General features: G+C 32.1%; 2 protein-coding genes across 2 annotated transcripts; both read right to left on the minus strand.

The window, feature by feature from the left end:
- Positions 1-2750: 2750 nt before the first annotated feature.
- On the minus strand, positions 2751-6724 carry LOC133670586 (3'-5' exonuclease-like). Its single transcript, XM_062091107.1, has 7 exons — positions 6329-6724; positions 5566-5745; positions 4470-4600; positions 4198-4359; positions 3373-3483; positions 3215-3291; positions 2751-3081 (listed from the first exon to the last, which is right to left on the minus strand). Exons 1-6 carry the CDS (start codon positions 6639-6641, stop codon positions 3217-3219), a joined length of 972 nt encoding a protein of 323 aa, XP_061947091.1. The 5' UTR covers positions 6642-6724; the 3' UTR covers positions 2751-3081; positions 3215-3216.
- Positions 6725-10789: 4065 nt separating this feature from the next.
- On the minus strand, positions 10790-13633 carry LOC133671240 (serine hydroxymethyltransferase 4-like). Its single transcript, XM_062091941.1, has 4 exons — positions 12872-13633; positions 11627-12017; positions 11439-11540; positions 10790-11322 (listed from the first exon to the last, which is right to left on the minus strand). Exons 1-4 carry the CDS (start codon positions 13547-13549, stop codon positions 11078-11080), a joined length of 1416 nt encoding a protein of 471 aa, XP_061947925.1. The 5' UTR covers positions 13550-13633; the 3' UTR covers positions 10790-11077.
- Between the last annotated feature and the right edge of the window lie 4743 nt (positions 13634-18376).

An 18376-nucleotide genomic window follows, 5' to 3' on the forward strand; every position in this document is an offset into this window, starting at 1 on the left:
ATGGCATCTCGTGCTGTCAGTCACATGGTAACCTCAACGTCTAAAAGAGCGCGAAAGCTGCATTGAATGAGATAACATGGAGCCCCCCCGGCAAGCACATGTGAAGACGAGCTCATCACCTGCATTTTCCGCCTTGATTTCGAAGGACAAAGATGGTGAACTTCAGATGAGAGGCATGTGTTTCGTATCTGTGCAAGAATGCTGCACAGAGAAAAGTGCTTACTGCCGTAGCAATTTCCTTAATCTCTCGTTTTCTGGGTTAGGGTTCTTCTTCATTAATAATTTCCTTCTTCTTCCTCCTTTTTTCCTCTTCTCTTCATCTTGTGAGTTACTACGTACAGCATTTTAACCCTACCAAGATCCCTTTCGTTATGGAGCCGTTAATTATTTGAGGGGAAAGAACAAGATTTTCTTGATAAAAAAACAAAATCAGAGAGAATATTAAGAGATTTTGTGTTATAACAAATGATCATGATATGATGAAGGAGGAAATAGACTGAAAACAAGAGATTGAAGTGATTGATATTAACTGCTAATTAAGTTATGGCTTTGGTTGGATCGAGAGTTTATTACAAGTTTGTAGCGTGCATGACAAGTATTGTAGAAAGGGTCTAAAAAGATGCCACGTATGGGAGATAGGAAATTCCTACTCGCACAGAAATAGGAAATTACTAGCGAGTTGGCCTCTGTTTCTATGCGGGTCACATAAAAAAGTAATGCATGGATACCATCAACACGTTTTTTCTAGGGTCAAAAAAAAATTAATTGTAAATTAAACTTTTTATTTAATTATATTACAATTAAAAAAAAAAATTTAAGTAGAGTGATAATTAATTGAAGAAATTTTGAAACAAAATGATTTGCTAGTAAACTTTCTTCTTTTCTTATTATTTTTTTTCTATGTTTTTTATTTAATAAAAATCAAAAGCAATAAAAACAAATATAAAAAGAAAATTGGACCATTTAGAATAAGGATAAGAAATGTATATCTCTAATTAAAACTCTTTTATCTCATCATCGATCTCATATATCCAACTTTAGTTAACTCGCAATCCGAGTCATGAATCTTTAATTTATTGTTTTATTTTATTACAAGATAATAAAAATAAACATGATCATGAAACTTATCAAATAAAATTTAACAAAAAAAATTAAAAAATTCATCTCAATAGGATATTGCTATTGTTCTAAAAATGCACAAAAAAAGAATTTGTTAATGTAATAAAAAGAATGCTATAATCTTATTAGAAAAGAAAGTAAAAATTAAATAATATTTAATCCAAGTCATGAATCTTTAATTTATTGTTTTATTTAATTACAAGATAATAAAAATAAACATGATCATGAAACTTATCAAAAAAAATTTAACAAAAAAAATTAAAAAATTCATCTCAATAGGATATTGCTATTGTTCTAAAAATGCACAAAAAAAGAATTTGTTAATGTAATAAAAAGAATGCTATAATCTTATTAGAAAAGAAAGTAAAAATTAAATAATATTTAATATAATAATATCCAAAATAGATTTCTAAGCAATTTATTTCAATGAACAATAATAAAGATTGATGGGAAAAAAACAAAGGCTAAAAAAAGGTCAGTGTGCCTTGCCTTTTTTTAAAAATAAATAAATAAATAAATATGTGACGTGTCGTTTATAGTTGCAGAAAATAGATCATTTACTTACCTAGATTTCAATCATCCTCAGGTGATCAAAAAATCAAATTGAGGCTTTTTGGACCTAAAAACTATTTTTTCCAACCTATTCTCACATATTAAACTCCCATGGAATCTCAATAATTAATTTATCAACTCAAAACAGATATCCAAGAACACAAAATTAAATTGAAAAAAAATCATTTTAAACCTTAATATACATTTTCTAGCTATATTAAAGCTTAAAAACACCTCAATAATAATCATCTTGTCAAGAGAAATATATTGACACCGAATGAAAGGGATACAAAAAGTCAGCTGATTTGTTGTCATGTCCTTTTCTCACTAATTTCTTACATGCTAATTATAGATACAAGGCCTCCTAATTTCTTACAATCCTCTCTCTTACATCTCTCCCACACTAGTTGAACTCAAAACTAGGAGGATTTCATGACCTTCCACCCCTTTTATAAACCTTATGAGAACCACATTCTGAATTTATTGTTGAGCGTGTGATTAACAATGCGACTGTCAGAACTTAAAATTCAAGAACTCAATTTATTTGATGGCTTGTGATGATGTTGGAACACAACTAGATTGGTTATTTCTTTTGTAAAAAATTGGAGATCTTGAGGTCTGTATTCAGAGCGCGCATGGTTAGAAGTTCTATGCAAATCTCTCATGATCCAAGAGAAATAAAAGAGAACAGTCTAGTCCAGAAGTGGAAACTAACCAGATTTATCCCTTGGAGGGGGGTAAGAACCATGAATCTAGAGCAGTGGGGTAGAAGAAACGGCACAGAAATTCATCTTCACTACTGCTAAAATGGCGACACGTGAAAACAAAAATGTATAATTTGAGAGAAGACACTAGACAGCTACACTTGAAAAAAGAGACAAATCATCATTACTGTCGGAATGGAATGGTTATATATGATTTTTTAAATAAATAATAAAAAAAAACTATTACCCTAGTAAAGTAACAGACGAATCCATCTTGACTGCTGGGAATTAAAAGCATATAAAGGGAAAAGTGAAAGAATTAAAAGCATAGAAAGGGAAAAGTTAAGAAGAAAAGAGAACTCAAGAGAAAAAATCTGTCAAAGAAAAACATATAAATAGTATACCCCTAGAAAATTTAACTATTAGGCTCAACCCATCAATTAAAATTATCTAACATAAATAACTCAAATAAATAACATAAAACAATGAAATAGGTCTAAATGGACTCAATCTCCCAACCAAAAAACAACGGGTTAGGCTACCCTCCATCGTCGATAATCATACACGTGCGTAAATAATGTATCGGATCTTATGTCCCATCAGTTTTCCACTCCAAGGCCCAGCTAGGCACGGATGGAGGTCCCACCCAGTTGAAGTAAAGATAGAAGGATGCAGTCAGTCCAGGAATTAAGCTTATTAACTGAGACTGATAAAAAAAAATGGGATGATGAGAGTAAACTCCTTTCGAGGCAATATTTCTTAATGATAAACAAATAATGGTGCAAAAAATTCAGAAAGAATTTAACTCAATGCGGTCATTTGTACAGTTGTATACATACCATTATGTTGATTCAACTTTCAGCTCCTTACTTGTAGAGTCAGTAGCATCCTTTGCATCTGGGAGGCTCTTTAACACCTGTGTGACAACAAGAAAATTGATGTCAGCAACATCACCAACAACAGCGGTAAATGTGAAAGAAGATTCACGGATATTTACTTGGTATAGTTGCCAAGAAGCAAAAGCATCAGTAGCAGCATATTGTAGTTGTTCTTTTGATAGAACATCAACTTGCCAGTTTCCAAGTCTGATTTTGTTGGGCTTTTGAAGCTGCAAAGTTTCAACAACTTTTTTAGAATTTCTGAGAAACACAACAACGTAACTCGAGAAAATTAAATGCCAGTAAACTACATTGTAAATGAAGCGCTTGTTTATGACCATGAGAAAGTGGTATTGGATCAATGTCAACCAGAAAAACCCCAAACCAAGGTCAGATGGGGAAAATAGAAGACCAGAAGAGGATAAAACAAAAATGAGAAAGCAGGAAGACCTGTAGAGCTAGGGTAACTCCATAACTTTTTTATTTGAAGAACAAATATATGGATGAAAGAAGAATGTGCATGTAACATTCAGCCAATATATGTGTGTTCTAGACAGGGTACAATGCCCTGTAGTTCTTAAATCTTTAGTGATGCGTTGCATAGACTCTGCATAAGAAATACAATCAAAGCTTTTCCTTTCTGTTTCATATTTTTTTCCCCTTATGGAGAACGCAACAAAATTTTCTACTAGAACTGCATAGGATCTGTATTTGCTGACCTATAAAGACAAGTTTGGATTTATCACTATAATAGGCTGATCCAACACTGCCAAAGCACAGTATGGGCATCAATTTGCGCTCCCAAAATTTTAAAACTGTTGATGGTCCAGGGAGAGTCCAGTGATTTGATAAAATTGTAAGACAAACATAATCAATGAGGAATACGTTTGAAAATATATTACTCAAAGATACTTGTTAGGCATCCAGTGAAATGTAATGGATACCTCTTTGCAAACAAGAATCTTTGCCAGAGCTTGAAGACCCCAAGTTTTAGGTTTTCCATCAAGCTTTTGATTTGCAAGATAAGAAAGGTCCTCCACTGATTTAACTGAGACACTATAATCTCTGAAAACCTTAGCACAGTCACCACCTATGCCAATTCCAACCTGAACATATGCCACACATTCAATGTAGACAATTAAATCTGTCATAAAAAAAGGGGGAAAGAAACCAAATGTAAAAGAAAATACAGAAGCCAGTGCAAGATCTCACTAACTTTTACAAGTTTAGAATCCTCTAGAAGAAACTGCAGGCTTTGAGTGATTCCAGAATGAAAAATATGCATCACATGACAAAGACTAGTGTTCGCACATATCTGCATAACTGCAGCCTTTCCAGGCAACACGCCTGCAGATTCCAAGATTATCCAAGAAAAATATATTTCATGAAGGGAGAGGCAGCATGGGAAGGAACACGCTTGCAGAGAACAAGATTTTGATTTATTTTTCATTAATTTAGTTTAAGTACTACAACAAAATGCTATGGAACCCTACCTTTCTCTTCCAGAAGCACTGGGAAATCAAGAAAGAAAAAACTAATATTCTAAGTAATAATACTCTGGTTGTAAGAAAATGGGGTACATAACATAAGGTTGAAATGAAAGAGCAAAAGTCAACTGCATTTATTTGATGCCATGAGTTTTATGTTTCTGGTGTATTCTGAAGGTGTTTATACCAAGCTACAATCCATGATAAAAATTGAGCATCAACAAAGAACAAGATTGCAGCATATGAATAAGAGATAAATTTCCATCAAGCAAAAGAGGAAGTGGCAAATGGAATAGTAAACATACATAGTCTACAACTATAAAATCCATAGGAGAATAAATTTAAGCATACAATAATCAATAAGCCTAATCAGTTTGTAATTAAAGTTCACATTCCCAAAGATCTCCTCCGACTCCAAGGAAGCTGCAGGATAAAACATTAAACAAGAAGAAAATGTTCCCATAGATTTGATGAATCATAATTGCATAAGCATAATTGAGAGAGAGAGCAAACACAAAATCAGTGACAAGGATGTTTAAAAGAAAACGGAAAGAAAAACAGGCAAATTCAATTGTTCCCTGAATAAATCTAAAATTAAAAGTGAAAAAGCTTCTATAGAGTAAGAGAATGTGCATTTTATCTTGTAATTCCCTTTTTCCAAAACAGAATATTTACAACACTGCCAGCTTGGACTGCTTGTTATGGCAGAGCATAATGCATCATCATAGGTTTATCAGAACTCAAACAACATGAATCCATGAACTTGCTTGGATAGGCCTGGCTTAAATTGACGAAAACAACTACCAAAATGAGTAACAAACAAACCTGTTGTAAATGAGGGCTTCCACTCAATATCAAAACCAATGATAACTCGATCCATTTCTCTCTTTTCAGCTTCAAGACTCTGTAAAAGCTCCCTTGCAGCTTTTTCTACCTCTATAGAAGTTCTGCTATACAAAATTTGACCCCCAAACTTCATTGCCGGGTATCTCATCTTCACATTACCTGCTTACACAAAACACAACAAACACATTGCCGTCCCACAAAATAATCAACTTGAGTTCCAATTGAGGTTAAGAATAAAAAAAAAATCGTGTTAGTTAAAGCTTACTGAAAAGTTTAAAGCTTTGTACCAAATTATGGACCCCAGTGACAATTCATAAGCAATGCTCATAGAAGAGGGAGCTTCCATACATTATTTAAATAGAATATGAGCAATGATAATATGTAAACAGAAATTTGGTTAAAATTATATCAACATAACCCACATTGAAATCATTACATTAACATAATCAGCTGCCAAAAATGAAGTACTGCATCATTTCTAAATCCTAAATTCTATTTATTTCTTATTAAACCTTAACTATCACACGAACCTTACAACAATGGACTGCAAAAATACTAACAATAAACATCATAACTTAACCCACAAACAAAAAAACGTATTACTGTTAACATCTAAAAGGAGAAACCATAGCCCAGAATGTTTTTACAGAAATCGAAAAACGGGTTTTAGAAAGAAAAGAAATTCAATTATAAATGAGAATTAAAGAAAAAAGAGAAGAAAAGATGGGCCTAAAAGAGTTACCTTGACAAGGAGAAAGAGAAAAAGGTTTGGAGAGAGAGAAAATAGAATTGGGCAATTGGCGTCGGGTTTTTGGAGGTTCTTGATCCTTTTGTGGACTTGAATGTCGTTTCTTGATTATAGAAGAGGAAGGAGTTGTTGCAGCAGGAGTTGATGATGATGAAGATGAAGATGAAGATGGTGTGGAGGATTGAAATGAGGCTTCGATTTCATCAATGGCTTCAAGTTCTTGGTCTGTCAGAGGCTGGTCCCAATCTAGGATTGGACTCCAATTTATTTTGCAGTTGTTGTTCGTCTCGTGTTGTCTGGAATTCATGGGACTTTCTGTTGTTAGTTGAGTTCACCCCTGCTAAACAATATACAAGGAAGGTAAATTGTTTATTTGTATGATTATTAATAAGATATTGTTATGCTTTTTAAATTATTGATCTTTTAGATAAAGTTGGTCTACCTTATAGAACGGATGATAGTTGTTCTAAACTAAAATATATTTTTGTATTTATTTTTTAAAATATTAAGAATATATCTTACATGGAAGTTATAATCTTTAACATTAAAATAAATAAATTAATTAATTTTTTTTATGTCTTTAAAATTTAAGTTAAGTCCTTATAACATTTTTTTTAATTTTTTTTAATATCAAAAACTCTTACGTATAAATTCGTAATTCTTAATATTAGAACAAATAAAATAATTTTTTTATTTTTAAAATATAAACTGAGTTCTCATGAATTTCATAAATTAGTTATTAAATCCAAAAATACATGCAAATATATTAACAAAATTATTTTCTTAATTTTTTTATTTAAAGATGCTAAATCATGTCATCTGTTTTTATTTTATGAAATATAATTTTTTTATTCTCATGGATTTCATAAATTAATTATTAAATCCAAAAAATATGTGCAAATATATTAACAAAACTATTTTCTTGATTTTTTTATTTAAAGATGCTAAATCATGTCATCTATTTTTATTTTATGAAATATGATTTTTTTTTAATTTTTGAGAAACTTAGTCATATGCAAATTAAAATAAAAATTGTATTTTTAAAATAAAGATTTTATGTTGTTTTTGTGGAAGGAAACCGATTCGTTTAATACCAAAAAAATATCTCGCATGTAGGTCACAATTTCAAATATGAAATATGTGAGGGTAGAAAAAAGTGGAAAATTCAAAATTAATTGCAAAATGATCTTTCAAAAATTTATATAAAAAAAAACTAGATGAATATCATGTTTGGCAATATGCAAATAAAATATTTTTATCAATGTTATTTTAACCATGATATCAATTTAAAGCAAATTATCATTCATCAACTCAAAACCAAATAACAAAAAACATCTACACAAATCTTATTAATTTCATGAAATTTATTTAAATTTCATGTTAATTCAAATAAATCAACACATACCCAAACATAAATCATAAACCAACATTTAACGTCCAAAAAGCAATTATAACCCAAAAAATAAATTTGTAATTTAACGCAAATAATCAAACCCAAAACACACATGAATTTAAATCAAATAATGTCCAAATAGTCCAAAAATATACACAACAATAAACAATTTGTCCCAAATTTCTCAATGTTATAGCAATTTATCCAAAAATAATTTGAGTTTGTATATTGACTTTTCTAGGCGTTTGAAATGTCCAGGATATACTGAAATAGACATTAGAAGACTACTGGAACAGTGGCAGCGCATGTACCATGTGTCTCCACCACTGCTAACATGTGGATTCATGCGCTGTTACTGTTGGAGGAGCGTGAGTTGTTGTATCTTAAGCTCCTTTGCTCCCTTTTCACTTCCTAATTAGTAGTCATACAACGCCAATCCTAGAGAGTGATCTGGTGACTTGAAGGTTAGGTCATTTCCTTCTTTTTATTTTTCATATCTACTTATCTCTCTTATCTTTCTCTTAGTTTCCTCTTTCCTTTCTTTTTTATTTCAGGCAAACAAAGGGTTTGTTGTAGGCAAGTGACGAGTATATGGTGGAGTGTGTGGTTGTGGTTTATATTCTAAGAGAAAGGTTGTTGGTCGTCACAGGAGAGCTGGTTGTTTTAGATCTGTGGGTGAAACATTGGTTAGGGAAAGTTAGGTTGATAGAACTTTTCTAATGGTGGAGGATGTTACCGTTTGAGAAGATGAGGGATGCTACCACAGCTGGACTTGGAGAAGATTGTTGACAACACTACTGTGTTGGATGGCTAGACTCAGAGAAAATTGTTGACAACGTTGTTATGGTAGACGGCTGGAAGGTGCATAGTTATTGTTGGCTGCTTCTAGCCATTTCAAGTTGGTAGTTACTATGGCGTGAGGGTTGTTAGTTGTAATGACAATCAAGACTGTGATAGGTTGGACAATGGCTATTAATGGGAGAGATGTCGTTATTGGTGTGGTGTTGGTTGGTTGACAGTGGAGGAGCCGATAAAAGGAGGATGGATGGTCAGCTGTGGAGGAAAAAAAAGGATGGTTTTCAATAATGAGGAAAGGAAATGACTTTTTGCCTTTGTTTTTTATTTTCTCTTTCTTCAAATGTCATTATGGAGAGAGGATCAAGATGGGTTGTCAAGCTTGGATGGTGGTTGAGTCAATAGTGGTTGTTGGTAGTGAGATTGGTGGTTGTTTTGGTACGGGTTTAATGGAGGATATTGATGGGTGGAGACTAAAGATTGAGGAGAGAAGACATTGTGTTTATGACTACTGAGGAATCAAAAGAAAAGGTTGGGTTTGCTTTATACTAGACTGATCAAGAGCTCAGTTTCTTATTAATAAATATGGAGTTCTGGACCTCCAAATCAGATGAGAATTGATCTCTATGGTAGATATACAATCCCTTTACAAGAATCAATTACGTTTATCCTATATTTACATCCAGTTTGTCAAAATGATCTCTCCAAAGTACCTTACTCGGTCAATTATGATTAAAGAAAAAAAGCATCATGATTGTTTAAAATTCGTGGCTATCTTCTCTTGACAGGTTTGAGCTTATAAAAAGACAAAACAAACTAGAATGCACCTTTCTAGGAAGGTTAAAGGAGAGAATGAGCAACATTTTTTTCTAACAAAATCTCAACAAAACCACCATGGTTTTGCCATTTCAGGTTTTGTTAAGCTTATAAAAAATTGTTTTTGAGCACACCAAAAGATCATGGGAAAGATTATTGATAAAATTACAGGGAAAAAAGAAAGAAAATACATAAAAATCAATAAAATACTTAGAATAGAATAGAAAGAAAATAAAGGTAACAAATATTGTGTTTTAAAAAGAAATGGGGGAATCTAAATCAATCTAAGATTGAAAAGAAGCTAAAAATCAAGAGAAAGAATCAATTGTTTTATTGTTAAGTAAACCTTCAAACTTTGATAGGGAGTAGAGCTCAATGAGCACACCCCCTCCCTTTTTATTTTTTTTTCTTTAAAATTATCATTTATGATGTTTGTTATACATCCTTTGAAGTCATTTATTATTTTGAAAGCAATGATTATTGTTTTGAAATGTTTAAACATGCTTTGAATATAGATAATGTATGCTCAAGTTTTATTTATTACATTGTTTTAATGTATTGGAATATAATTATGGAATGACAAATGTTAGTATAGAATGTTATTTTTGCATGCTTTGATGTTAGGTTAATCTTGTTTGAAGTTATGACAATATGTTTTAGATTTTGATATTGTTGTGGTTTAGATTGTTTTAGGTTAGTCTATTGAGTTTGATGAAGTTATAGGTATATTGTTTAAGTTTCAAGATAATATTTATGACCAATAAAATATTGTTTATGCATAAAAAGAGGCTTTTTCTGCATGATGTCATTACGGTTTTTACTTGTTGTTTTTGTCTTTAGTCTTTTGTTTCTTATTGTTTTGATGATTCCAACAATTCATGGTAAGCATGTTTAAACTTAGGTTGCTAGGTTTAGATTGTTTTTATGAGTTTTATTGCATTTTTTTAGGTTTAGATCTTTTTTGGAGTTTTTGAGTTTGCTAATTTTTCTATGTTGACATTCATCCGTTGAACTTGTTTTAGCTCTTTGTTTTCTAAGTCATTTCTGTTGATTGATGGTTCTTATGTAATCATGCATGTTTGTTTATTTTTAATTTAAGTTTTTTATGATTTAAAAACACAGATTTAATAGTTTTTTTAATATTTATTTGTTTTACTTTTTTTATATAAAATCAAATAATCATAATATTTACTTGATTATTGTAGTGATTCAACCTCATATTCTTGTTTGAATAGTGTGTTTATATGTCTATTCAATTTAATTTGGTCTATTTTTTAATCTTTATTTCTAGATTTGTTAGGAAGTTCTTGAGCAAATTCAAATATTCTTCCCTCTTTGATCTTCAACTGGAGTTGCAAGACACAGCTGTAGCATGAGATGATATACAACTCCCAAATGCTTCCAGATATATAATTGACAGTGGGCATAGATAATTCAAAGGCACAGAACCGTTCTCAATCATCACTTGCACGAAAGCTTATCATTGATTTATTGAATCAGATACATCATAATAGATCATCAAGTCATTGAGATAGTGAAACATTTTCATAGCTCGAATGACACGAGGACCATTCATCCCAAGAAGGTAAATAATAAGGACAAAAGCAACAAATTAAAATCAAATGAAAAATTGACAGCTAACTATAAGAACAGACAAAGATGGAAGCTTTTTCTTTCCAGGAAGAATGGTATTTGCGAAGACCAGAACAGAAAAGCTTAATGATAATTGAATAGTTGGACTAATCCTTATACTTCATCTCAGACATCAGAAAGCCAGGCATCTCAAAGGAGCCTGAGAACTGTTCAACATCAGCCTTGAGGGCCTCGATTTCCTTGTTGTTCACCAGACCCTTGTTGAAGTCCTTCAAGAGCTTTCCATGTTCCTTTTGGATGCTCAGTGTGATGGTCACAGCACGGTGGAGGAATTCTCCAATCTGCTCGAAATCCTTCTCAACCAAACCTCTAGAAGTCATGGCGGGGGCACCTGCCAACAAAAAGCTCCAATTAATAGCTCCAAACTAATAGAGGAAGAGGGTTCTCATTTCAAATTGTCCAATATCATCATTATCTAGATAATGCATCCGTAGGGTAAGTTCTTACCGATTCTCACTCCACCAGGTGCCAAAGCACTGCTGTCACCAAACACGGCATTCTTGTTCACAGTGATGTTTGCAAGGTCGCATAGTTTTTCAACCTTGTTGCCTGGAAGAACATTATTTGAAGGATCAATTTCACGTCAGATTAAACCAACATGCATGACCCAGAAACTTTACAATTCAATTCTTTACCTGTCAACCCAAGGGGCCTAAGATCCCACAGAACAAGGTGGTTCTCGGTGCCTTCAGTAACAAGCTTGTATCCCTTGCTCATCAAGTAGTTTCCAAGGGCAACTGCATTGGCCTTGACTTGCTTAGCATAGGCCTTGAACCCAGGGCTCTGGGCCTGTTTCAATGCAACAGCCAGAGCACCAATCTGGTGGTTGTGAGGACCACCCTGAAGAGATGGGAAAACTGCAAAGTTGATCTTGTCTTCAAAGTCATAAACTGCATCCTCCGGCTGACCCTTCTTGGGTGGCTTAGGGCCCTTGCGGTAGAAGATCATACCAGCCCTGGGACCCCTCAAACTTTTGTGGGTAGTGGTGGTGACTATGTCACAGTACTCAAACGGGTTGGCAGCTTCCTACAACCAAAAAAGAACAGTAAAGATTTAGACCGGATCTAGACATTTTACATTGAATATGTTAAAAGAAAAAAAAAAGTGACAGCGCCAATCTTTCAACTGCAACAGAATTGCTTGCATATAAATAATGCAAGCTTATTTCTTGGATTATCAGAGTAGAACCTAAAATTCTGCAGCACATTTTAAACTCGAATGATAATTACATGGAGAGACTTCATCGTAACATCAATTGAATGGATAAACATTGCATACCATTAGCTTTAACATTTCATGTTAAGCTTCGAGCATTTATACATGCACACACATCTCCATATCCAAGAATTCCACTAGTTCAAAATAGCTCTCGTCACCTAAATAAACAACAGGCTCGAATCTAATTCCTTTAATCAAATTAGATGATTAATTAGATAGGAATTGACTCCATGATCATTAAGAACATATTTCCTTTAACATCTTCTGCATGCAGATGCAAATCAATTAGATTTTAAACTCTGATCTTTTAAAAGCTTTGCATGCATTTAACAAACTGCAAAGAAATGACGGACAAGTAAAAAATCTACAAAATCAATCCCATAAACCAACCAATCTAGTAAATTCATTAAACACATGTGGCACCACATCATGCCAAAGCCAGATCTAAAGCTGAATTTACATTAAATCATTCTGGATCACCACAAAAGAACCCGGATCAGAATTTTAAAATGCAGCTCATGAAACACCAAACTCAGAACAGATCTTTCAGAGCTTAAGCTTCTCCAGATAACCAGGAACAAAACACGATCAAATCTAGCACGACAGATTAATCACATGAAAATACAGATCCAACAGCCAAAAATCGAAAAGGCAATGCATACCTGAGCAGCAACAAGGCCACTAATGTGAGCCATGTCACAAAGCAAAAGAGCACCACACTTATCAGCAACAGATCTAAACTTCTTGTAATCCCAGTCTCTAGGATAAGCACTTCCACCACAAATAATAAGCTTAGGCCTAAAATCCAAAGCCTTTTCTTCCAACCTATCATAATCAAGAAACCCAGTTTGCGGGTTCACCTTGTAAGGCAAACTCTCAAAATAAATACTGGTAGCTGAAATCTTTTTACCCCCAGATGTGTAATACCCATGAGTCAAATGCCCCCCTGAAGGCAAATCCAAGCCCATGATTCTGTCATGGGGCTGGAGAACTGCTGTGTACGCAGCAAAATTTGCAGGGGAACCAGAATAGGGCTGGACATTTACACCCCATTTAGTGGGGTCTAAATGAAAAGCTTGAAGGGCCCGAGCTCTGCAGAGATTTTCAATCTCATCAATATATTCATTACCGCCGTAGTAGCGGTTACCTGGCATACCCTCAGAGTACTTGTTTGTGAGAGCGCTTCCAAGAGCCTCTATAACGGCGAAAGAAGTGAAGTTTTCTGATGCGATCAGTTCGATTCCTCTGCATTGGCGGCGTTTTTCCTTCTCGATTAAGTCGTGGATTTCTGGGTCAACTGTTTGGAGGGAGGAGTTTCCCCACGCAGTTACTGGATCCATGTTCGAGGGAAGGGGGAAGGAATGGGTTTGCACTTCGCAGAGGGTAGTGGCTTCGTGGCTGGCAAAGAGAGAGGACGGTCTTGTGGGGGCTTATAAAGGGAGGAGGAGAAGTGGGGAATTACTGTTTTGGGGTTTTTATTTGATTTAGTTTAGGTGGTATGAGGTGGCAAGAGCCTAAGAGGACCGCCAGTTCATGCAAGCCAGTTTGGTTATTTTTACGTATGGCTTAGTTGTGATTTACGTCATTTTGGAGGTTTGACTCAAATGGTTTTTACTATAAGAAACCATTACCCAAAATAAAATAAAAAATTAATACATTACTATAGATAATTTGGCTATTTATTACTGTTTAGGTTGGTGTTTGTTTTGTTTTTTAAAGTATTTTTTATTTAAAAATGTATTAAAATAATAGTTTTTTATTTTTTAAAATTATTTTTAACATCAATACATTAAAATGATTTAAAAACATAAAAAAATTTAATTTTAAAAAAAATAAAATATTTAATTTTTAAAAAAATATTTTTAAAATACAAAAATAAATAGCGATACATAAAAAAAAAACAAAGAGAATCGAATTTTGTCCGCAATAATTGAAAGGCTTGGTTTTGCAAATATATTAATTTAAATTTGTAAAAAATTAGACTTCATGTGTAAAATATAAAAAATTAGGTTGGTTATAGCTATGGGTGTAAAATAAAAAAAGTTAGGTTGGTTATAAAAACCTCACCTAATTATATTTATGAACACTTCCAATTGAGGTCAGCACCTCAACTTTTTTTTTTTTTTCTTCATCGTGTTCCAATTTTCAAAAATTATTTTTTTCTTTCTCAAAAATAAAATCCAAAAGTTTTTCGGATAAGAAATTAGTTAGTTGGAATCGGGTTTCCGTTTCGCTATTTCCAAGGAATACATGGCATGACATGTACTTCACACGTTAAAAGCATACCACATTAAAATAAACTATTTAGGCACCGTTTGGGAACGCGGCTGCGGTCGCGTTCCCAAAAAATTTGAAAATTTTTTGTTTTTTGTTTTTGTTAAAATTTAATATGGTTTGTATGTTTTGGATCGTTTTGATGTGCTGATGTCAAAAATGATTTTTAAAAAATAAAAAAAAATCGTTGGCATGCATTTTGACACGAAAAGTTATTTGAAAAGCACCCGCAACCACACTGTCAAACACGCTCTTAATGTGAGTAAACACTGTACATTAGCCTCGACTGATGGTAGATTAATTATAACAGTGAATTAGTGTTTTTTTCTTTCAAAAAAAACTCACTAATGTCTTTTAGGTGTAAAATGATATATTTTTGCTAGATTCATTTGTTATTTTAGAATTGTTTAGGGTATTTTAATTTTTTATAATTTTTTATACAGTTAAATTACTTGATTATCCTTAAAAACAAAAGGAAATTAACTAATATTTAGGAATTTTTTGGAATTTCATTTTGACATGCGTAATGTATCTACTCTATTGCTTTTAGAATTAGAAAGTCACTGACTTTGCTTTAGGGAGGGGCATGTTGATATTTGCATATTGGTTTTTTTGTAATTATTGGGTGGTTCTAGGGATGATTAAATAATTTAATTAATAAACAAATAAAAAAAAGGTTGTTGGCACATCATGAAATTTGCCAACGACCGCGCCACTCCGTCGTTTTCTAGCAATGCATTTGATGACTCATGGCAGGTAAAAATCATCTTTCTAAGTGTCTTCTAATTCACAACGACAAGGGTTACCGCTCCATGCATGCAGCATGTGTGACTTAATTCTCAAAGGTTTGGCAGCTACTAGCTTTTTATTTATTTTTATTTTCTTCCTCGGTTTCCATGTTGCAACCCTTGCAACATTTCATATCAACCCTTCAAGTAACCATTTTATTGCTCTTGGAATTAAAAAGTCATAGGCTTTGCTTTAGGGGCATGTTGATATTTTCATATTGATTTTTTTTGTTATTAACAAGTGGTCCAAGGGTGATTTGGTAATTTGATTAATAAACAAATAATAATAAAAAAAAGTTATTGGTGCGCTCATGGAAAGCACCAATGAGTGCGTCACTCCGTCATTTTCAAGCGGCGTATGTTATGGCTCTCGGCAAGTAAAAATTAGCTTCCTTGGTATTTTCTTATTCACAATGGCAATGGCTACCTTTTCATGTGGCACGTGTGACTTAATTCTCCGCGATTGGCTTTTTTTTCCCCTTTCTTTCTTGGTTTCCATATTGCCCTTGCAACATTTCACATTAAACCCTTCGAGTAGCTACTTTATTGCTCTTAGAATTAACAAAAGTCATAGGCTTTGCTTGAGGGGCATGTTGGTATTTTTATATTGGTTTTTCTGTAATCATCAGTGATCCTAAGGATGATTTGGTAATTTAATTAACTTAGGTTTAGAAAAATCATCTGGGTTTGTTGATCCTAAGGGTTCATTTGTTGTTGTTTTTTTTATAAAAAAAAGCTCATGTTTTCTAGTTTCTTCATTTAGCAATTGATTTAATTGGAGATTTGACTATATAAATGTTTTTTCTTTGTACAAAGTTTTTCATTGCTTTTAGAAATAGTTTGGGTTATCTAAGGTTTATTATTTTTTTCTTTTATTATATTTAGCTTGTTTTAGAAGAATTTTTTTGAATTAAATTAAAGTAATTGCTCAATATGTATTTTTAAAAATATATCATGTAATATGTCACCATCCATTCATTTTAACATTTTTTAAGTTCAGAAAAAAAAAATATTTAACCCACAACGTAGTATAAGGTATTAAGTCATTTGTTTTTTTTTAAAGCTCATATTTTTTCGGTTTTATCCGTCAACATTTAATTTATTTGAATATTAAACTCTTTTTTTTGTTTCTATATAATTTCATTCATTTTGAAAATGATATGAATTATCTCGGGTCTTTTTATTTATCATTCATTATTATTTTTTTAATTATATTATTAAATTAACTTAACTTAATGAATCATGTCAAGTCAATCACCCAAGTTTTGAATTTTTCGTTCTTATTTAATTGTTCAAGCCACATCATAGTGTAGGACACCATTTTAGATTTGCTCGAGTTATTTTTTTATTGATTTTTTTTTTCATTTCAGGTCTTAAATATTTAATTAATTTAAATTTAAATTCATAATTTGTTTTAATTTAAACTTTATAATATTTTCATGGATTCATATTATAAATTAAAAATTTTACAGGTTAAATATAATTGGTCTCGATCTACTGTATTAGTGTCTCAATTATTATTAATTTTTTTCAACAATTATAGATCTAACTCTTGACTTCCTAGCTAGTGGGGACAAAAGTAGATATGTTAGGGGCTAGATTTACAAAGCCGAGTAGCCGACACATTGAGGATCCACGTCGTCATATTTAAATTAATAACGCATCAATTATTTAAATTAATAACGTCATCTTCTAATACTTAAAGTAACTTTTACTTATTTTTATATTTCTGTATTATGATTTAAAATAAAAAATTATTTTCCATAGGTTATACCAAATGTATATTAAGTTTTCTTTTTTAATTTCAACTCAAATGCAACACCATAACACATAGCTATCATGTAAAATACAAATGTCAACCCATGGATACTAAACATGGTGACCTCGTTAATATTATAACTAGTTTATTTTTATATTTCAAAAGTATTTGAATTTAATATAATTAATATTAAGAATTTTTTTTTAATCAAGCATGGTTAAAAATAAGAGGACAAATATGAAAAATCCTTACGATAAAAACTTATTGGAAATTTTTTTTTTTAATTTGAAAAAACCTCACTTTCTAAAAAGCGTATTTTATAGATTTAGATGAGTGAGAAAAATTCTGACCTTTATCGGAAAAATCACTCCTATTCAATCTGGTAAACAATAAAAGGGGTGAAGCTTAACATCCCCACTCCAAAAACAAAAAAAGAAAAGAAGACCTACGTTTAGAAATTTAGTCATGACATAACTATTTGAATCTAAAATGTGTTTGTGATTGTGGTAGCAGTAATTATGGTAGTTCAAAATATTTTTTGTTTAAAAATATATTAAAATAAATTATTTTATATTTTAAAAATTATTTTTGATATCAGCACATTAAAACGATCTGAAAACATTAAAAAAATCATTTTAAACAGAAACAAATTAAAATTTGAGGGATGCGGTTTGCACCGCGTCCCCAAACAGGATCTAAAAATCAGATTGTTTCCATGATCAATTTAGCGGTTGGTCACACAAATAAACACGTATATCATAGTAGTTTTCATAAATACGTTTTGAAAATATAAATTTAATTAAAAGGATAAATTATAGTTTTTTTGAAGTAATATTTCAAGAAAGAGTTTTTAGTTGCACCCATATAAAATTATAGTATGCTTTAATTAACTAAATATTCTCAAATCTATATTTAAAATAAAATACAAACCACACCATACTGAATTATATCAACGAATGGACCTAACAACCTCAACTTCGGGTTGAAATCTTTGCAAACTCTCTTTGCTGAAAATTGAGTAATGGACAAGGTAAGGGCATCTATCTTTGGTTGGTTGTAACGTGGTATATTTTGACGTTGATATCTAACCGTATTTAAAAAAACAATATTTTTTTAAATATTTTAAATTAATATTTTTTATTTTAAAAAATAACTATATCATCCACGTAAACGCATCCATAATGCCTCTTCTAAATGAAGGCTGTACGATGTGCACACCGTGTCGTTGTGAGGGTGAAGAAGCGGTGGTGCTGGAAAATTACACGAGAGTTGGTGGATTCGGGGGTTGTTGAGGATCCTTTGGTCATTTACCACCTCTCCTGATGTTGACAGCAGGCATCCTTTCT

The sequence above is a fragment of the Populus nigra genome, chromosome 13 (genome assembly GCF_951802175.1).
Source record: "Populus nigra chromosome 13, ddPopNigr1.1, whole genome shotgun sequence".
In the NCBI taxonomy this organism is placed as follows: Eukaryota; Viridiplantae; Streptophyta; class Magnoliopsida; order Malpighiales; family Salicaceae; genus Populus; species Populus nigra.

Coding starts and splice junctions, on each gene's coding strand:
- LOC133670586 (XM_062091107.1), bottom strand. CDS start 6,641: ATGAATTCCAGACAACACGAGACGAACAACAACTGCAAAATAAATTGG. Junction 5,746..6,328: donor TTCTCTTTCTCCTTGTCAAG/GTAACTCTTTTA, acceptor TTGTGTAAGCAG/GTAATGTGAAGATGAGATAC. Junction 4,601..5,565: donor GAAGCCCTCATTTACAACAG/GTTTGTTTGTTA, acceptor TGGAATCTGCAG/GCGTGTTGCCTGGAAAGGCT.
- LOC133671240 (XM_062091941.1), bottom strand. CDS start 13,549: ATGGATCCAGTAACTGCGTGGGGAAACTCCTCCCTCCAAACAGTTGAC. Junction 12,018..12,871: donor GTGGCCTTGTTGCTGCTCAG/GTATGCATTGCC, acceptor TTTTGGTTGTAG/GAAGCTGCCAACCCGTTTGA. Junction 11,323..11,438: donor ACCTGGTGGAGTGAGAATCG/GTAAGAACTTAC, acceptor TTTTGTTGGCAG/GTGCCCCCGCCATGACTTCT.